The 21046-nt window shown below is 39.5% G+C and overlaps 1 protein-coding gene across 1 annotated transcript; it reads right to left on the bottom strand.

Moving 5' to 3' along the window:
- Positions 1-11536: 11536 nt before the first annotated feature.
- AAR2 (AAR2 splicing factor) lies at positions 11537-20634 on the bottom strand. The gene is made up of 5 exons (XM_072403732.1): positions 20587-20634; positions 19209-19752; positions 17659-17876; positions 15303-15532; positions 11537-13996 (listed from the first exon to the last, which is right to left on the bottom strand). The coding sequence occupies exons 2-5, from the start codon at positions 19748-19750 to the stop codon at positions 13775-13777; spliced, it is 1212 nt and encodes a 403-aa protein (XP_072259833.1). The 5' UTR covers positions 19751-19752; positions 20587-20634; the 3' UTR covers positions 11537-13774.
- Positions 20635-21046: the final 412 nt, after the last annotated feature.

Genomic DNA, 21046 nt, shown 5'->3' with positions numbered 1-21046 from the left:
GAAGGGAAGGAAAGAAAGAAAATCCTAACGCAGTGCAGCAGTTATACACGATAGTGTGCAAAACACACAGCAGGCATTCTGTCGGAATCAAAAAGAATCATTAGTCAATAATCTGTCATGTACGAACAGGAAATGTCTTAAAAACATATTAGGCTAGTGAATGTAACATTTTCTATTTTACAAATACAAATGTTGAGATTTAGAATTCTCAATAACAAATAAAAAACCCCAGATGCCCATGGACCTCAGCTCGATACTGTAGGTCAACAGCAATGAAAGTTCTTCTGCCATGGGCCAGCGTAATGTATTCCCAGTGGGCTGGTTGTGTTCAGAGAGAAAACCCACCCACCACCCTGAGCCTGCAATTCCATATGGGAGACATGGTCCGTGGCTCTGGCCGGTGCGCCCCCTCCCCAGCGTGGTCCTTCTCCTGACCCCGTTGGGGGGGGGGGCAGACTGGCCAGAACTACAGACCACCAAACAATTCCTTGCCCGTGTGCCCATTCCAGAAAAAGTGAGGGCATGGTGTTCCAACCCATGCCCGCCCCATTACACCCCTGCTTGTAACCATGTTGCACCAAAGCAATCATGCCACACTTCAGCTTTTCTCACGGACCAGGCTTTCTTCTGGAGGAGCCAATAAATCTAGCTGTATGTCTTTGGGTTGTAAGGGGAAATCCACAAAAACACAGGGAGAATATGCAAACTCCTTGCAGATTGCATCCTAGCCAGGATTTAAACTAAAGGCAAGAGTGCTTGCCACTGCTGTACTAGCATCAGTAACCCCATTATTATTTCTACCTGAATTATTATTGTGCGCTAGGTAATCTAGACCACATGGTCTCTGGCTACCAAATTTCCACGTGGGACTTGTTTTCAAATAGGAGCACATTAAAAGGATCAAAACTGCTGCCCCTATATTCATCGATAATGGTAAAATATACACGGAAAAGTAAATAATAAAGCGTACCTAAACTCATACATTTCATAAAAGGAAGACAACCCTTTTATGTAAAGTAAAAATTCCGTAGTTTTTTTTTTTTTTTTTAAGTGCAACTCCCTTTTTTTTAAAAAAAAAAAAGAGGGTGCAACACTGCCCCATACCTCTCGACTGCCTAGGCGAATGAGAATGAATGGGAGTGCAAAGCCTCCTGGGATACCTACATCACGCATCCTGGGAGGCTCTTGGGTGCTCCTTCTGCGCATGCCCGAGGAGCCTTTTTGCGCAAACAGAAACATTGGCCGTTCTCACGCATACGCAGTGAGATCGGTAAATTTTTTTTTCATCCTACATCCCCCGATCTCGCGCCTGGGTCCAGTGATGTAGGATGAAGAATCAGAAAGAAGAGGAGAAGATGGCGGCACCCAGAGCACTGGCTCCGGGACGGATGTCGGGACGACACGGGACCTGATGCTAGACACCTCCGGACTGATCGGACTGCCCTATGGGATTGAAGGTGAGTGTTTTTTTTTTGCCAGTTTTCAGTTTAGTTCCTCTTTAAATATTAAACCCTGAAAACTGTTTACCTAAAGTTGATGTATTCCCCTTGTATTAGAAAAAATGGATTTAATTTCCTTTCAAATAGGACATTGCATAGATGGACACATCAATCTTAATCATTGAGTAGCTCGTTGGCATAGGCCCTTATGATGTTTGCAAGGGCGATATCCCACGCAAGCCAATCAGCGATCATCTTTCATCGTTATAATCAGACGGCATTTGGATTTTCATTAGCTGCACTTTGTATATCATCTCTGTTTTTTCCCTTCTTTTCTAAATAAGTATTACTGTCCTTCTTGTCACACACAGCCCCGAGATATAATGAATAATACCAAGAAATGACCCTATTTGTCATTATTGACTATCTGTACGGCATTATTCCCTTTGCTTTGTGCATGTATTGGTATTTTCATTTTTAATATTAATTGCTGGCATGTAGGCACAAATGAGCACGTTGTACATAAATCAAGGCAGATATTTTCTCTGTGTGATGTCACAGAGCTGCTCGGAGTGATGTCACAGGAAAGGTTTGTTATGATCTTGGCTGGAAGAATGTGAAAGCAAGCTTGGAGGAGGAGTGGGAGGTGACCAGGACATTAATCATCCTCAAGGCAGCTCTCAGCTGGACAGCCGGGGGAGGGAAGTGACTGTGCAGGTCCATAAGAATGTCTCTGTGCATTCATTGTATGAGTCTGTTTGGCCTATGTGCAATAGACACTTCCTATTTTTAAGACAGAGACTTAAAATAGCGTGTCCCTTTTTCTGCCATCATCCAGATTAGATGTGGCTTTTACTATTGGAGACGGCTCCCTGTGTTTATAAAAAGGGAACTGGCAAATACTACGTACTGGAATGATTCATAAAACATACCGCTACCAAAGCAAATGTGACTTAAAATACTATTGAAAAGAGCAATATTCTTACGTCTTGGTAGATAGGACTGATTTTGTTAAAGGAAGGTCATGAGTGATACATGTGGGCTGCCATTGATGACCGATTGTCCTGGACATTCTAGTGCCAAAATACTTCAAAGACAAAGACACAGAAAATCAAAGGCAAATAAAGAAAAGCTTTACACAAACCAGAGGTATAGAGGTAGTCCCTAAATTAAGGACATACCGATGACTCCTAGATACGAATGGGGCTTCCCTGCTCCCTTGTGTGCAGGACAGAGGTTTGATGGGGAGCAAGGGGGCGGTTTGCATGGAAGAAATCTTTTCCTAAACACAGCAGAAGTTGTGGGTGATCTTAAGGACTGAGCTCCTCTGCAACATGTAACTCTTTAATGACCATGACAAACTCTGCAGTTGTTTCTTTTTGCATGTCAAAGCACAGAAGTGCACATACCGGTATCACTTGCTCCAGAAGGTAATGAATCTCTTCATAAAGTTTTCCTTTTTTTTGTGATTAACTCACAGTAAGGATTTTATACAGTAACTGACACCACACTGCCTAATTATATGTTGAGACAAATATCTGTCCTAATTGCATTTATTAAAATAATGTACCTGTTCCAACTTACATACAAATTCAACTTCAGAACAAACCTACAGTCCCTATCTCGTATGTTACCCGGGGACTACCTGTACAATTATTACTCTTACCTTGAACATTATATATGTTAGATATGTCTTTCCCAGTATTTAAGCTAAAGGTTAGGACATTGGAAGATTTCTAATTCTTGTTCTCCAGACACTGCTTCCAGAGCTGTCTGTAGACTACATTACACTATGGTAGCCTGGTCCAGGACCTTCTGCTGCATGTAACTGAACTACAAAGTAGTAGTAACACACAAATAAGGTAATCCGTCTGCTTTTTCCTTAGGCCTGGTCATAAACCCAGTGCAAACCAACAGATCCATTACTAGATTTAATGCTGCATTTTTATTATGCAGGGGATGGCAGGAGGTTGTAATGAAGATGCACAAGGTCTAAGTTGAAGTGGACCTTCCAAGGAGAGAAGACATTGCTGAACTCATTCTAACGAATGTAATTGAATGTGATATTACTTTTAGTAGTTACAGTTACACTCCTAAAAAAGACAAGGCCACCTTCTTCCATTGTTCCATGGTCCAGTTCTGATGATCACATAACCATTGCAGGTGCTTTTGGCGGTGGTTGGAGTCTGGAAACCTGGAAACTTGGACTGGTCTACAGCCACTTTGCTCCATACACAGAAAGATGCAATGCATTGTGTATTCCTGGTATCTTTTTCTCATAGATAGTATTATATTTTTCAGCAATGTGTGCTTTGGTAGCTGTTCCATGGCCAAAAGGGGTGGCCTCAATCTTCACATAAATTAACCATGAGTGCTCATGATCCCATGACTGGTTCACCCGTTGTCCTTCCTTGGAGGACTTTGGTAGATAATACCCTCTGCATACTAGAAATACCCCACAAGACTTGCTGTTTTGGAGATCCTGTGATCCAGTTGTCAAGCCATCACAATTTGGCCATCATCAAAGTAGTCTTCAGATTCTAATGACTGCCAATTTTTCCAACTTCCAATACATCAGATTCAAGAACTGACTGTTCACTTGCTGCCTAATATATTCCACACTTCGACAGATGCCATTGTAAAAAGATGATCAATTAATCGTAATCTCTTCACCAAACTCAACCCTTATTACACTCACCTGTCCCCATTCCATCGCAGGCACCACCATCTTCTTCCTTCTTCTATTTCTTGTTTAGATCTCCGGCCATCTTGATTGTCTAGTCTGACATAAATTTCAGTGCTGGCAGTGTCATGTACTAGGTATCCTATAAAAAGAGTACTCAATGGAAGGAAAATTAAAAATAGGGCATGTATCTAGGACAGAAGGCCATTTATGTACCCTTCCAATATAAGTATACTAAAAAGCTGGCATATCACAATAAACCCAGAATAGTTAACGGAGTTTCATACCAGAGAAACCAACATCTTGGGGACATGGGAGTCCCATGTATTGAGGTAATAGAATAGTTCTAGCTATTACTAATATATAAAAGACCTCCATGTCTCTGAATTGTTTGGAATGATCTCCTCTTACTTCCTGTTTTGTCTCCAGGCGAGAAATTAAAAAATCTTCCCATTGGAACTCAAGCAGGAAAAAATGATTTATTCCCTACTATGTAAAACACATATATCTATCTATATACTGTAATCCATACTAAACTAAGTTGGATTTCATTAACCCCCCTTTCATTATCCGACCTGTCTGATTGGCAGGCTTATATTTTGGGATTCATTTACATGTGTCATACCATAAGTGAGTCCTGGCTGGAGTGCAGATTCAGAATCCTGCGTGTCATTGTAGATACAGCTTCTTCTAAAAGGGATTTTCACTTGCCAATTTCAAACTCTCCCAGGAGAAACATAATGCTTGTTGGTTAAGCCTTGAAGACAGATAGCCTGTTTAAAATTAGATTAGACAGATTGACATATTAAAATTAGATGAGACCGAGCCAGGGAGCCGGGTGGACATATTACACCAGAACTTTATTACAGCATGTATCCCCATATAACACCCAATGATAGCAAGCACCCCCATTGTGTGTACGTGCCAATACATTACCAGTGTATCTCAGTGATTTCCAAGCAATCATAAAATAATGTAATGTCATAAATTGATGGTCCAATCACACTAAATTTAGATGTACCAACAACTCTCTAGTGCAAAGGTCTACCTGATGGGATACAGAAGAATTACATGTAGTCCTCGAGTTAAGGACATCAGACATCTGGACGACTCCTAGATACGAACGGGGCTTCCCTTGTGGGTGGGTGGTGGTTTGCACAACTTGCAGAAGAAATCTTTTGCTAAACACAGCTGAGATTGTGGGTGATCTTAAGCTATGAGTTTTTCTGTAACATCTTGTAACTCTTTAATAACAAACTCTGCAGTTGTGTCTTTTTTCATTTCAAAGTACAGCTTGCTCCAGAAGTTAATGAATGTCTAGGCTCCATGAAGTTTTTTTTTGCTTTGTTTGTGATTAACACACAGTGAGGATTTTATACAGTAAGTGACACCATGCTGCCTAATATTATGTTAAGACAAATATCTGTCCTAATTGCATTTATTAAAATAATATACCTGTTTGTACTTACATACAAATTCAACTTAAGAACAAACCTACAGTCCCTATCTCATATCTAACCTGGGGGACTACCTGCGATTGGTTTTCCGTAGATACTCCCATTAGATTTTGCTAAATCTAAAGATAGTGGTAAGGATTGTAGGGTCATATTGTAACATGCATGGTGACAATTTAGAAAGTTCCAAGTTAGAGATTTTGCATCATGCAAACCTTTATTGGGGAAAGGTACAGGGGATGTCCCTTCTGCAATGAGTACACTTATCTGTCTGACCTGTGTGCAGCTCAGTGTTGGTTGCCAGTATACCCGTATACATGCCCGCTTACCCTGCAGCTGCAGGGACAAAAAACTCCTGCATGTCTACACATGAGTTATGTCATCCTGGCTCAGCCAATTAAATTTATTGAAGATTGAAATGTGGAATAGGAAAAAAGAGGCTGCCTGTGATGGAACAGGAACAGGTGAGTATACCCTGGGTTTACTCCCTCTTTAAACCTGATTCAGACTTCTGCATTGTATTAATGCACACCACAACCTTTGCTGCATTACACTATCATTCATTATGAATTGCACCCCACTGCATTGCAGTGTGCTTAAATGCATGGTGGTGCAATGCATTAAAAATAAAGGGTCATGTGTGATGGAACAGCATCAGAGTGCATTGGTGGCATGTTTATTTTTAATGGGCTGCGTTAATGCAACACACATTAAGTGCAGCATAAAAATGTAACTGCACTAAAAAGTAAATTAGTGTTTATTAGATAGGTTTAAGTGGTCATTTTAATAGAGTTTAATTTATATGAGCAATGTATCCTCAGGGTACAATAATAGACAAAGACAGATAGATAGATAGATAGATAGATAGATAGATAGATAGATAGATAGATAGATAGATAGATAGATAGATAGATAGATAGATATTTGGGATATACCGCACACTGTGTTACATGCGAATACACAGACATACCTTAGCATACATCTACTGTCATTATTTTCTATCTGGGACACAAAAGCTCTACAATGAAGCTCAGGCCCATAAAGGTAACACTTTGCTCCCTTCTGGATGTCCCTCTAATTACATTTATCTAAATGGATCAGAAGACTGAAATCTAGGACAATCATTATTCTGAATTTAAGAGGCCCCAGCACATGTGAATGGCATCTCTCCAGATTCTTCTTTCCATTCTCTAACCAGCACTCTGGTTGTACCTGGTGAGCACAGGCAGTGCAATACTGACAGTCTGATACCCATAATGAGTTGTGGAGTGGCAATTTTACTCTCACAACAACATAATGGGCAGCATGGTGGCTCAGAGGTAAGTGTTATGGCATTTGCCGCACTAGGTCCCCGGTTCGAATGGAGTCTGCAGGTTCTCCCTGTGTTTGTGTAGGTTTTCTCTGGGCACTCTGGCTCCTCCCAAAAACATGCAGGTGTTTTTTTAGCTACACCTGAAAATTGAACTTCAAATGTATTAATGACTGAGGTGTGGATATTAGATTGTGAGCTCCTCTGAGGGACAGCTAGTGACATGACTATGGACTTCCTTTTGCATATAAAGCCTTTGGAAGTAAAATCTGGCATAAGATATAATAAATACCTGTCACTCCACGTCTAATTGCACATAAAGTTTAGGGCTAAATGGGATGGGTGCAGGGCAGCCATCAGGGAGGAATAGGGGTACTTTTGTAGCAGGTCTCGTTCAAAAGAGCATGACTTTTGCAATGCTGGAATCTCAATGGTAATACCAATGGTCATTTAGGATCTATTGATTTAGGATTTGCTTACACCTAAACTCAAAAACTAAAAAAATTTCACTTTACATAAAAGGGTAAACAACCCTTTATTTAGAGTAAAAATTCTGTTTTTTTTTTTCAGTGCAACACCCTTTTCTTTAAAAAAAAAAACGGTGCAGCACCGCTGCCTAATTCTCGATTGCCTAGGCGATTAAGAATGAATGGGAGTGCAAAGGCGCAGTGAGATCTGCAAGTTTTTTTTCTATCCTACGTCACCCGATCTAGCGCCTGGGTCAGGTGACGTAGGATGAAGAACCCGGAAGAAAGGAAGAATATGGTAGCACCCAGGACGGATGCTGGGATGACGCGAGACCCAATGTAGGACCCCCCCCCGGATAGATTGGACTGCCCTGTGGGATCGAAGGTAAGTGTATTTTTTTTTTTTTGGCTGTTTTCAGTTTAATTCCTCTTTAAGCCTAATTGGCAACTGATAAATTCAAATTGACAACTGCTTTTTTTGCACTGTTGCACTATGCCATTTTTTTAAAATAGGGCAAATATGGTTCAGCTCAGTAATACAAGTCATGAGAGTCTTTGACTTTCCAGCACAGCAGCGCCCTCTGCTGAATCTGTTAAGAACACTCTCAATTTTTTCAGACTAATCCAGGAGCAAAGGATTAAAAGATTTTGGAGCAGTTATAGCACATTGTTACAGAGAATGAAGGTCATTGCATAGCAGAAGGACTTGATTATGTATTTGCTATAAACTATATATCAACTTTACAAATTGTGGTTCTGTGTTTGGGCTTTAAGGTTATGAAAGTTATAGCCTACTGTATAAGCATACATTTTGATTAATTTTTTATAAGATAAAGTTTGCTTCGGATTTGGATATTTGGATTCAGAATGACATCAGCAACATTTGAGAGTCAGGGCCCTGTCTGCTGACAACAGCTCCTGTGTGACTAAAAAATGCAATCTGGGAAATGGTTCTCTATGCCATTTTAATATTATTATGATTATTATTAATATTAGTAATAATAAATAGGATTTATATAGTGTCAACATATTACGCAGCGCTGTACATTAAATAGGAGGAGAGGTCCCTGCCCAGAGAGCTTACAATCTAGGGGGAAGTAACACACAATAGGAGGGGGATATGGAATGGTGGGATTCAAAAGACAGAAGAAGACAGGTAGGCAAGTTTGACAAAACAGGTTTTGAGTGCCCTTTTAAATGAGCAGAAAGTAGGAGCTAGCCAAATAGGACAAGGAAGACCATTCCAGGGAGTTGGGGCAGTTCTAGAAAAGTCTTGGAGCCGTGCATGTGATGAGGATATAAATTAGGAAGTCAGGAGTAGGTCTTTGGAGAGAGAGTGAAGAGAGGGGCTAGGGGAGTATTTTTCTTCCAGTACTTGTCACTAAAGTATGTGCAAACCCTAAAAATAAATTATTTTATCATATATATCTGTAGCCTTGCCCCAGGATACAGTACAATGAGTGTCGTCACCTTGGTTCAAAAGTAAAAATAAACAAAAAGGACAAAAAAGTAACAATAACTTGTAAAACTCCCTGATCTAAAACTAAGACATTTCCACTAAATTAAAGTAAAAAATGGAAACATTTTGAAATGTGTATGCTGACAATATCCATCTGGTAACCAAAACAGGGATATGTTTTTCCTTTTACTTTTTACAAACACCTACCTTTTTGCATATATTGCACATTTATTCTACAAATGTGCTCATCATTGCTTGAGTTTCTCTCTTCCCTAATCTGCTTTTCATGGTAGTGCTGATATCTACATATTGGGCCTGAATTATTAAAGCTCACCAAGACTGGAGAAGATAAGACTATCATGGGAGAACATGGGTGATCCCGCAAACCTTTAATGATTTTCATAAAAACCATTTGCTATGGAGCCTGATTTTATCCAAGTTCTCCAAGGCTGGAGAAGATAAACTATCATGGGAGAACATTGATGATCCAGCAAGCCTTTTTTTCTGGTCCAGTACTTATACATTTGCAAACTAATAGCAAATGTTTTTTTGTTTTTTTAAAAACATTCCACATTTGCTGGATCACCCAAGTTTTTCATGATAGTTTATCCTCTCCAGTCTTTGAGAAAACCAGACCCATTATTCCAGTGGGGTATCCTTTTGATGCAGTGGGGGCTACTTACATCACCCAGACTGGTAACTATTTTGCAGTGCGGTATCTTTCAGAAGCCATAAATGAGGTGCTACAGGTGTATGGAAGGTGCTGGCCTTCATTCCTACCATATACCTTTAATTATGATCTGCTGACAACGTTCAGGAAAAAGGAAAATTTGTTACTTACCGTAATAAGCTCCATGCCAGCATATATAGCCACCCTTATTTTTTGAGGAGGGCTAGTTACGGAACATTAGGTGTATAGACCGCCTGAAATTTATTTAATTAGGTCTTTAGAGTGGGAAGGGATTAACACATCGTATGCTGACATGGAACTTCTCAGAAATGCAAAAATCACGGTAATACATTTTCTGTTTTATCTGCCACACCTCCCATGGAATTGGATGCTATCTCTTTCTAATTGTAGATGAAGGCACTTTGACTCACAACTAATGCATAAGTTATCGTGCAGTGTTATTTTTGAAGTTCTAGGAGACTTCTATTAGCATTAATTAGTTAACTTTTGGGCTGAATTTGCTGGGATGACCAGCAACTAACACATTAGCAGTTATTTGCTATAAATGCCACTTGTATAATATTCAACCTTCCTTATGAGAGCGTTAGAGAACTCTGTTGATCTTGTCATGATAATACCACACATGTCCATAAAGAACACCAAACCCTAATATCTGCGGTTTTAATAAGACATTTTCAATCTGCATTATTACTAACACAGAATCTGGAAGACCTGGTTTTAATATTTATGTATTACTCATATAGATGTGCCAGATGTAGGGGTGTACTTACATCAGGGGCGGCTAGTCACAAGTACCATTATGACTTACCATCACTAGGCACCAATGTAGTCATGAAGGCAGAAATAATGCCCATTTCATATACCTATTACCTCCAAAGTAGTTTTTTCTCTTTACTCGTTGTTACAAGAATAGCAGTGGCGAAGAAAGAGTGGTCAGTGTGCTGTTGGTGGTGGTGAGCCCATAGAATGGTTCTGTTGCTTTGTCCTGTCCAAGCGAACCTTAGGTTTACTTTGAGCTTCATTTTTCAGTATTGGTGAAATGATCTCAACCCATTCTCAAACTTTAAATTGGTAAGAAGCCCCGCTTCCTGGCCTGGAGCCGGGCAAGGAATTTGAGCGCCTAGTGGGACACTTTTGGTAAGCTGAACTTTTTAGGTAAACAGAGCAAATTATTTCATATTTACACTCACTATGGTTTATGTAAAATATTTTTAATCTATAATGAATAACGATCAGTTATAAATGTTTGAAAAAATTAAAGATACTTAGGGCTGAGCTTCAGAAAATGGTTGCTGCCTGGCTTTCTTCTGAATAAATCAGGACTGAAGTCAAAGAAAGCCAGGCAGGCATTAATTGTAATCCTCCAGCAGCAGTTCTTCAATGATGTTTCAGCACCAGCATAGGTTCTTTTAATACTAAACCACGTTCCCTTTATGTATCCTCCACCAGACAGCTGTAGGTGAATGCACATACCAGTGATTATTGAGCACATGCAATATGTAGAAAAAATATTGTTTATATATATATATATTATTTTTTTCCATTTGCACTGACCTACATGTTCATGTGGATGTAAACTATAACTGCTTTTAGTTTGCTAAAACAGGGTGTATAATTACATTTTATTTTTCCTTGGTTGCTTCTCAGAGTAACTGATTTCCTGCAGCCACTTTGTAGACATGCACTGTCAACATGCATTCCAGAGATGACTGCATGGTATTTCTCATGGGGGGATTTCAGATGGTGGCACCTGCATAAAGTGTTTTAAAACATCAGCTGCATCTCTAATAGAAACACATGTGTCAAGGTCACAATGTAGAAGCACAACTGGGAGTGTTGTCGCTCTATAGTGCCTAAACAGGTAATTTCATGGCAGAAAAAACAGATGTTTTTTTAATGTATACTGCAGATGTACCAATTTAAAAATAACACATTAAGGAAATGCAATTGGGGTTTTTATATATATGTTAAAGAATGCTGGTAAGTGTATTCACCTGTGTATGTCAGGCAAAGGATAAATGAAGGCTATGCAGCTTGACAGCAGTATTTTCAGATCTTTATACCAACATTCAACAATGGGTAACAAGATGAAATAGTTTTGACACAAGATATAAAAAGAACTTGCAAAAACAAGTATAGTCAATCCATTCAGAATTGATGAATTAGGTTGACATCAAAAGTTGTGCCCTAGAAATATGAATCCCTATTATTACATTGGTTTGCACGTTTTAACACCCTCAAAATGGACATACTCCCTAAACTACTATATGTTTTTCAAACAGTCCCTATACTTTTACCGGTAAGCTACTTACGTAAACCACACAGGTTATTTCTTCATTTCCTGTGGAAAGTGAAACGCCCCCGGCAAGCATTCCGCACCTTAGCTAAACCTAAGAATAAAGGCGGTGTAGGGGTCCCTGACATTATCTCCTATTATCGGACATCAGTATTAGTGTGACTAATAGACTGGTTTCATAACAGAGATTGCAAAGAATGAGGAATATCTCTCTCCAATCAGCCCTAGGTCCCTCCCTTGGATTGACAGGTCTTTTTTACGCCCATCCTCCCCATTGCCTAATCTAACCTCTGACTTAATGCATAATTAGGATGTCTCCATCAGATCAGGTAATTTATCAATGAGGCCGGGTCCTATGACGCCACTATTTGATAACCCAGCTTTTCCGCCAGCCATGGGTACAATTTAATTTTTTATACTGGTCTGTCTTAGACAACCGCCACATTAAGAGTATCTTACTCAATGGTCGAGTACCTCCCATGGCATCTCTTGACTTGCCCAATATAGGTAGGCTGCTTTCATGGTTCTCCTATAAACAATTGATATCTTTTGTGACCTGTTTCTGTTACATAGAGGGTTAACAGCATTTGAGTCAATGCTCAGCTCAACCATACGCCCTACTCATGCTATCTCCATGCTATATGCTTTCCCTGTGTACACATATTTTGTGAGAGAGACTTAGGTGGATCAATAACTACAGAGGATTGAGAGAAAGCCTTATTCTTACCCATAAACTCACAATGACATGCCAAGCCCAGGGGACCAACTTCAAGATACTCTCGAGATGGTATTGCTGTCCAGTGGACTTGCATCGCATGTCCCCCCAACAGTCTGAGATATGTCGGCGTTGTCACTCACAAAGAGGTTCCATGCTTCATATATGTTGGGATTGCCCAACTATATTGCAGTTCTGGGAGATAATTATTCGGTTGTATAACAAATGCACTGGGTCCTCTATCCGCAATAATCCTAAAGTGGCTCTCTTTTCTATGGTCCTGGGATCACCTAAAACTATAGAAAAAAAGGCGTGCTTCGCCACTTTCTAGCTGCTGCTAGGGCCTTGATCCCGAGGCTATGGAAACAAAGCACAGTTCTGTCCATTAAAGACTGGGTAGCAGATCTGGAGAGAATTCGCCATATGGAAATGCTGGTTGCAGATGATAACAACCAAACAGAAAAAATTTAAATGAAGTGGTCTGCATGTGATTTGTTTAAAGACTCCCCCCATGTTCAATTTTATATTCACTAAAGAAACCGGGTTCAAGAGAATTCTTTGCTGAGGGTCCCTATTAAGAGTAACTTGCCCCTGTCCCATCACCCCCCCTACCTTACACATCCTATTGGGCTAATCTGTTGGTTGTTTACTTGTTTAGGTTTGTTTATTTTTGGTTTATGGTTCCAACTATAGGTCTTCACATTATCATACCCCTAGATCTGTCTACCCATGATCCTGTTTTGATTTTCTACTGTTAGACACTCATACCGGAGGCATGTGTTATTTTTTACGCCCTTAGGGCGCATTGAGGTCAGACATTAAGCATTAATATATAAAGTTCATTTTATGGATATTTTTTTATATGGGTTGATCTATGGTTGGATGTATTGTGTAGTGTAATGCTTTGTATGTACCCCTTAATATTTGTATGTTGTTATATTTGTCTTGTAAAATCAATAAAAATCTATTGAAACAAAAAAAAAACAAAAAAAACGATGGCATCGTCCAACAACCCTAAAAATGGTGCTACCCAATATAAAGGATTACTGAACTGACTAAAACCCTTGAACCAGATTTTGCAGCCCCAGAAAGAAGCTCATATAGAGCAAGTTCCTTTAGTTCTCTCATAACCTGACCAATCTCTGTGCATGATGCCTCTTCACTTATATATTTACACTTCATATCAAAACAACCATACATTGCTTTACTGCAGAGAATTTGTGCATTCAGTTATATCAAGTCTTTTTTGGTGTATTACAGTCTATGAAGGGAGGACAGTCTCACTGTTCCCCTCTGGGATAGCATTTTGGTCTATTTTCTCACTCTCCCAACCTTCAGGAAGCTGGACAACAACTGGAGAGCAGTCCACAGTTTCCTCTTCAAAGTCCCATTGAAATTTCTTGGTCAGATGGGCCTGGAATCGGGTGGCTTTCTTCTTCAGGTCTTTATTTGTGGACTGAGAACATAGGAACGAGAAAAGAACCTGAAAAAAGAAGTGCAAAGTACAGGTAAGAGAAACTCAATCTACAGTTCTGCTTTATGTATGGCAGTTCAATTAAAGAAAAATGTTGTGACAATTAAAGAAAAAACATGCAGGCTGTAATTTCTCAACTCTTTTAATAATGCTAGTTACCGGGAAATTACAATTATCCTGAAGACACGGATACTAACCTCTTCTGTCTTCTGTTTTTCGATTGTTCTCTTGCAGAGCTGTTGCCCTGGCTTGTTAAATGCTTGAAACTCACCTATCCCTTCCTCTACAATGAGCATGTATTGGACCAGTACACAACCATAAAACTTTATTACCTTTTTGCCAGGATGTATGAATAAATAAAGCATATTAATAGGGGATTCATTTTTTTTACTTTCCTGGAGAAAATTCTGATACAGGTTTCCTTTATTTACATATTCAAAAGCCCCAGCACTTTGTCATAAAACCTTTGATGATAGGTAGTCCATTTTGGACTGCATTACTGAGCAGAAAGATAGGATTTTGGGTGTTAGATAGTTCTAGATCTATGCTAATACTGGAGTGTAATAAGAGAAATATATATCTGATCAGGGCATGGGGCTTTTACAAAGGCAAAGAAGAAAATGTCAGAACATGGTCAAGTTTCCACAGCGGCTTCGTCACTTTACACTATAGAGGAGAAATTGAATTCCTCACTCATAACCTCATCACAAGTACGGCTCTGGAATGGTCTTCCTCGTCCTATTCAACTTGCTCCTACTTTCTGCTCATTTAAAAGAGTGCCTAAAACTTTTTTTTTTTTTAAACTCACCTACCCATCTTCTTCTGTCTTTTAAAACCCTCACTTCTTCCCCCACTACTTATTTCCCCTACTATTGTGTGTTACTCTCCCCACCTACTAGACTGTAGGCTGTTCAGGGCAGGGTTCACTCCTTCTCCTGTGTCACTGTCTGTATCTGTCTTTAATTTGCAACCCCTGTATAATGTACAGCGCTACGTAACATGTTGGCACTATGGAAAAATAATAATAATAATAGAGGAATAAAGACCAACTTCCCAGATGTTGGGGGCTGGACTGCCAGCAACATTTCACCAAAGAAAATTAAAATTGCAATCTATTTTCTATCTTGGCAAGACATTGGAGAACAATACTGAGAGTATAAGTGATAGGAGGATGGGGTATTTGCAAAGTGACTGTGTCTCATTAAAGCTCAATTTCATGTATACAAGCTTCATCCGAGTCAGCTAGGAACATGGCATTTTCCAAAGGTGGTCACCAATGGCAGCCTCCCTGTACAATAACAAAGAGCACATTTACCTGCAGAGTGCTGGTCAAGAAGTTGTTTTGGGACACAATGTCAATGAAGAAGTCTTTGGGCACCTGGGCCAGCTGATAGTACAAGACAGAGATGAGCTCACTGTACAGATCTGAGTGCTGTAGGGAGTAGGTCTCTGCTCGACAAAGGAGATTCAGCAATTTCTTCCACTGCTCGAACCCTTCATATACATTCCCCAGGAGGAAACACACAAAGGCAAACTGCAGCTCAGCTAAAAAAAAAAAAATACAGCACAGAAAACTCATTAATTTATATAATGCTGGGCTCCAGGGAAATGGCCAATTAGGCAAAATACATATATAGGTGCTCCTGCTAAAGGTTTTGTATTTCTGTCCATCCAGTCTGATACTTACACAAATGAAATCCCTAAAAGTTAAAGGAGACAGTGATGTCCTCTCTTTACCCCCTGCCCGCTGACTAATCAGTGAAAGAGAGATGGCAGAATGATAAGGTAATCTCTTTGCTCTCTCCTTGTCCAGATATTTGCATACGCCACACTAGATTTAATCTTAGTGTTTTTCCTCCCTCTCTTGGTATAAGTGCTGCTGTACGGGGGATTGCATTTAAAATTACATTTTATTATTTATAACATACTGTATATTTCATGACTCTGATGTCTGAGTACAAATAAGAGTGTTTAATAGTCATCACTGTACTTGCATTGTGTTACTAATGGACTTAGTGAAAGGTTTTCCACCTTTGGAGAGGTAAATCTTGTACATAAATTAGATTTTTCTCACCAGAGATGATAGTTTGTTATTGTTTCAGATATAAATCCAGGATTCACACAGTAGTCCCACAAGTTCCCACAGCAATCTGATTGCCTAATGATTGACCACTATTGTTTACTATGGGAAGCGTGCAGTAGGATGCCTCCAGCTCATCCCCCTCCTTTCCATTCCCTCCAAAAGAATCACAAATAATCATTTCTAGCAGCAACTCAACATCGCACCCCACAGCTAGGCTGCAAAAGCAGCACTGTTCGGTAGTTTTGAAGCTCTTGAATTGTTGCTTGACTTTCCCCACACTAAAGGAGATTAGTCAAAACATTTCAAAGCACTGGATTTTTTTTAATCAGATTTCACTGCACCAAAGAAAATAAGTAGCAGTGTTAAAACAACAGATCAGTAGAGTCTCCAAGCAGGAAAATCCATGAAAATCAGCAGTTGGGGTCATGTAGGCAGGCATTCCACATTTCCCTGTATCTTTAAATTTATCAAAGCTCATAAACATTAAAAAAAAACCTGCCAATTTATATATAAGATAACATCGTAGAATGTTGATCCTGAAGATATATATATATATTATTGCTTTTGGGGAACAGAAATGAATGATTTTTCTCCAAGGGCAAGTCTCCACAGGCTTCAGAGCTGAAAAAGCAGCATGCCTTGAAACATGTTAATGTAAGGCGATCAGTGTATTCTCTATGGATATGCCAGGATGGTTTGGTTTAATGTCAATGCAGCATGCTGTGTTGGAGTTGAAGCAAATCAAAGCACAGCTGATGCATTTTTGGAGACTGCCCAATTGCTTTCAATGAAAAGCTTTGGCACTGTGTTTCAAATAACAGTGTTTGAACTGTGCCAGGAACATAGGAGATTATCCCTAAAAACAATAGATGTCACATCAGATAGACCTGTCTTTAGATCAACTGCAATGATGCTGAAACTCTGAATGCCTTTCTTCCTTAAGCAAGAATCTAAATGGCATGACCAACAAAGTACTGGTATTTACCTCCAAGTAAACTAATACTAATATCTCCCAGTGGTCAGAATTTAAAGCTCTCCCCAAATAGTCTTAAGTAATCTTGATACTTTTACCTTTTAGACCTCAACATCCCCTGAAGAAGCGGAGTAGGGTGAAACGCGTCAGGATCTAAGACTCTATTTCTCTACAAGTGCTGTCCAGTATGATATCCCTTATGGTTATATGGACTATATAAAACCTATACTATTAAGAATTATCATGTATAGTACTTAGTCCCAAGTAAGCCCCACAAAGTTTGTTCTGGAGCCAAGACTCATATCTTATGTATTCTCAATGGTATTGTATTTCTTTATGTTTGATGTATAATATTCTCAGTATTTATCAATACAGAATTTGCCCAAAAACCAATTCTGCTCTTTCTTTTTTCCTTTCAACTGCAGGTTTAACAGATGTGAATCATGTCAAATACAACTCTTTGAGCTGGAGGCTGCTTGGAAGGTCCTGGAATATAACAAATTTGCCACCAACGATACAGCCAACATGCAGAATGTGAACAGAAGACACATAAGGACAATCATTTTGAAGAGATTGGTATAAAGAACAAACTACAAACAAAACAATTTCACTGACCTAGTATATCCAAAGGCTTTTCTGGGTAGAATTCATCTATCAGCTGCCCCAAGGCATAGGACAGGTCCATACTGTGCTGTGTGATTTCAGAAGGAGTGGCATTTTTTGGGTACATTTTGTCTGGAATTATACTAAAGCGGATCTCTGTTCCTTCTTTTTGTTTCATGTGTGGAAGCCTTGACATGCCTTCCTTATAATTCTGACATACCGTGTCATATCTGAAAATGAAGCAAATATATCATCAATGATCACATCCAGTGACCCTATATATGGCAAGTGAAAAATTCTGTTGAACCATTAACAAACCATAAAACAGCTGATTAATTTATTGCAGTAAATAATGACAGAGAAGGTCTAAAGGAAGTCTTCACTAAGACGTATTGAAGCTTTCATGGCTGAAGTGAAATTTTGGAAACTAAGTCTAAGTATTCCTCTTTTGACAAGTTTTCCTTTCGTACAAGATATAAATAATGTCCTTATTGCCCTTTAATGAGTAGCTGGTTTATATATCAGAGAACTGGCATCCTATTGATGTTTCTCATACAAAGTTGGCAATATTGATTTATTATCCTAAAGCAATCTTGTACTAGTATTCTCTGCAGAATTTTTTAAGCCAAGAGATATAGGTGGTTGGCAGCCCCTGTAGTGTGACCCAACATTTTAGTAACAACCTAAAAACAGCTGGGTGGTTAATAAAAAGTGTCGGGTAGTACACCTGGCTATAAGAGGCTGGGGAGAACACTGTATATTCTGAATAGGTTTAGTCATACATGCCTCAGCATATGCAGCAAGCATTATACAGTACCATCTCTTACTTGTGCTTGCTAACTCCCTCCTCCTTTTAGTATAAGAGCCCAGAAATTATTGTAGTAATTTTGCAAATCAAGCTCATGCAAATATTCCCTTCCACCCACTATATAGTGCCCATTGTTCTGAAAACAAATTTCCAGCCTCAGAGCTGTTCTTCTGTCTTTTGAAACCCCATTTCCCACCACTACATATCTCCCTCCTATGTGTGTTACTTTCCCCACCTCCTAGATTGTAAGCTCTTCTGGGCAGGGTTCTCTCCTCCTCCTGCGTCTCTGTCTGTCATTTGTATCCTCTATTTAATGTACAGCGCTGCGTAATATGTTGGCACTATATAAATCCTGTTTATTATTATTAATAAAAAAGGAAGAGATGCTTAGCTCTACCTAAGTTTCTTCTCAGAAAAAAACTAGGGCAGAGGTGGATTGGGGTGTAGGTAAGAAAAGATAGGTTATACAAGTAAATTTTACAATAAACACCCTTTTATCATCATATTGTCAAGAAAATAGTAAGGCACCACAAATAGCTTTATTTTAGACACAGAGAAATAAAGCCAGTATAGTACAATGTAGGACCATAGAGGTTATATACTGGATTATATACTGGATTATAATAAATAAATCTTCATCCAGCATTAGATCAGATTGAAATGGAATAAAAGCTGATTAAGTGAGCATAAAAAAACAAACATCAGACCCAGCTAGACCAGCCTGCATACCCTCCTCCATTGTTTCCATATTTACCTGGGCAAGTTGTGCTTAGCCCGATCCTCTGTGTGGGTCATCTTTTCAGTAGGAAGGACCTCTGGGAAGGAGCACATTGTCCCACAGGCAGGTTGCAATTTTAACATGGCCTCTTTAGTAATGTGGCTGGTTAAAGATACCCACTGACGCATGCTTTCATAAGGGTACGGCCCTAGGAATGGATCCATAGAAGGAAGCTGTTCCCGTAGATTGTCAGCCTCCTCTTGAGGGGAAGGGACCATCTCTTCTCCCTGAGCATCCCACTGTAGAAGGTGGATGTCCCTCTGCTCCAGGAAAAAGAAAATGCCAGAACGTGGCCCAGTTTCCCCAGGAGCTCCACCTTGCCTCTTCACACTGTAGTGAATAAAGTGAAGTCCTGGGGGCACCATCTTCACCCCTCGGAAACGAGGACCAACTTCCCAGCTGTTTAGGTCTATACCAAATTCTGAACCTTCTGGAACACCCAAAATCACAAGTGTAGCACCTTCGAAAAACAACCTTCGGGCTATATCGGGATCCATTTCTGCAGATGAGCCTGCCATTTCTTTAAAATAAAAATAATGGAGTGAATTACTATTCATACTACAAATACTATATATATGATCATGCCACTCAAATGCTTGGAAGCCATAAAAAAAACAAAATAATATTAGTGTAAAATTTTCAGGCATTTATCACCACTCATACCTCACCCCTTACAATATAAGTGCTTTGGTCTTTAATAAACAAAAAAAAAATAATAAAAAAAAGGACCTTGTTCAGGCATCAACAAGGGTCAAAATCTACTTCCTGGGCTGAGATGTTGGCTCAGAGATGACACAACTAAGTTAATTTTAATGCCACTACAGCTTTTCTGTGTTACCAAAGTCTGGCACAAATCAGCTCTTGGGGCAACCTCCTCTTGTGACTTGCTACAATGTTACAATCTCACCCTCTGATTACTGGGAGAGGATTAAGGAAAGGAAGCCTAGGCAAAAGTCATGTTACGGAAAAACAAGGGAGGCGCAGCGTGACATCAGTGCAGTCTTAACCTCCCTAGCGGTCTAATTCCCTCCAAATTTCCATGCAAAAGCGGTACAGTTTTTTGTACAGAAATGTATTTCTCATTGTAGGCTATAATTCTTAGGCATAACTCACCGATATTTAATACATTTAACAAATTTATTAATAAACTTTAAAAAACAAAACACAAAAATCTGTTAAGAAGCTATAGTGCACAGAAGCATTGCATGGCAGTGTAAACCCTACACAGGTCTGGAGAAGGATCTCTCTGTATATGTCTCTTCCCTGTATATATAATACAGCTGCCTATACCCCATTCTGTAGGTTTGTGGCCACCATTCCCCTGACCCACATGTTACTAATACACAACACTCACCAGTCTGCAGCTGCAGCGCCGCTTCCTGTGTCCGCAGTAATTCTTCCCCCGTAAACAGTGCTGAGTATCGCAGAGTTCCGCCTCATCTCTGTATCTGTGTATGTGATAGGAGAGAGCTGAGGGGAGATGAGGTAAAAGCAGCTGGCAATGCATGGCATAGCCTGGCACAGTATGGGTGTAGTGTGAGGGGGTGTAATGAAGATAGATAGGCACTGTCTGGGTTCACATGGCAACAGAGGAGCAGAATATCCGGTATTCAGTCTTGTTTTCTAGTTTTTTAAGGAAAATAAATTCTTATTTATTATTAAAGATACCCTTATCTCTTAGATTGTAAGCTCTTCAGGGCAGGATCCTCTCCTCCTGTGTCACTGTATCTGTCATTTGTAACCCCTATTTAATGTACAGCACTGTGTAATATATTGGCACTATATAAATCCTGTTTAATAAAGGTAATACCCAG

Source organism: Pyxicephalus adspersus, chromosome 3, assembly GCF_032062135.1.
Source record: "Pyxicephalus adspersus chromosome 3, UCB_Pads_2.0, whole genome shotgun sequence".
Classification (NCBI taxonomy): domain Eukaryota; kingdom Metazoa; phylum Chordata; class Amphibia; order Anura; family Pyxicephalidae; genus Pyxicephalus; species Pyxicephalus adspersus.
The sequence above is the reverse complement of the archived record's forward strand: the minus strand, read 5'-3'. Positions and strand labels throughout refer to the sequence as shown.

Coding starts and splice junctions, on each gene's coding strand:
- AAR2 (XM_072403732.1), bottom strand. CDS start 19,750: ATGGCAGGCTCATCTGCAGAAATGGATCCCGATATAGCCCGAAGGTTG. Junction 17,877..19,208: donor GCTAAGCACAACTTGCCCAG/GTAAATATGGAA, acceptor CTTCATTTTCAG/ATATGACACGGTATGTCAGA. Junction 15,533..17,658: donor AAAGCCTTTGGATATACTAG/GTCAGTGAAATT, acceptor TTTTTTTTTTAG/CTGAGCTGCAGTTTGCCTTT.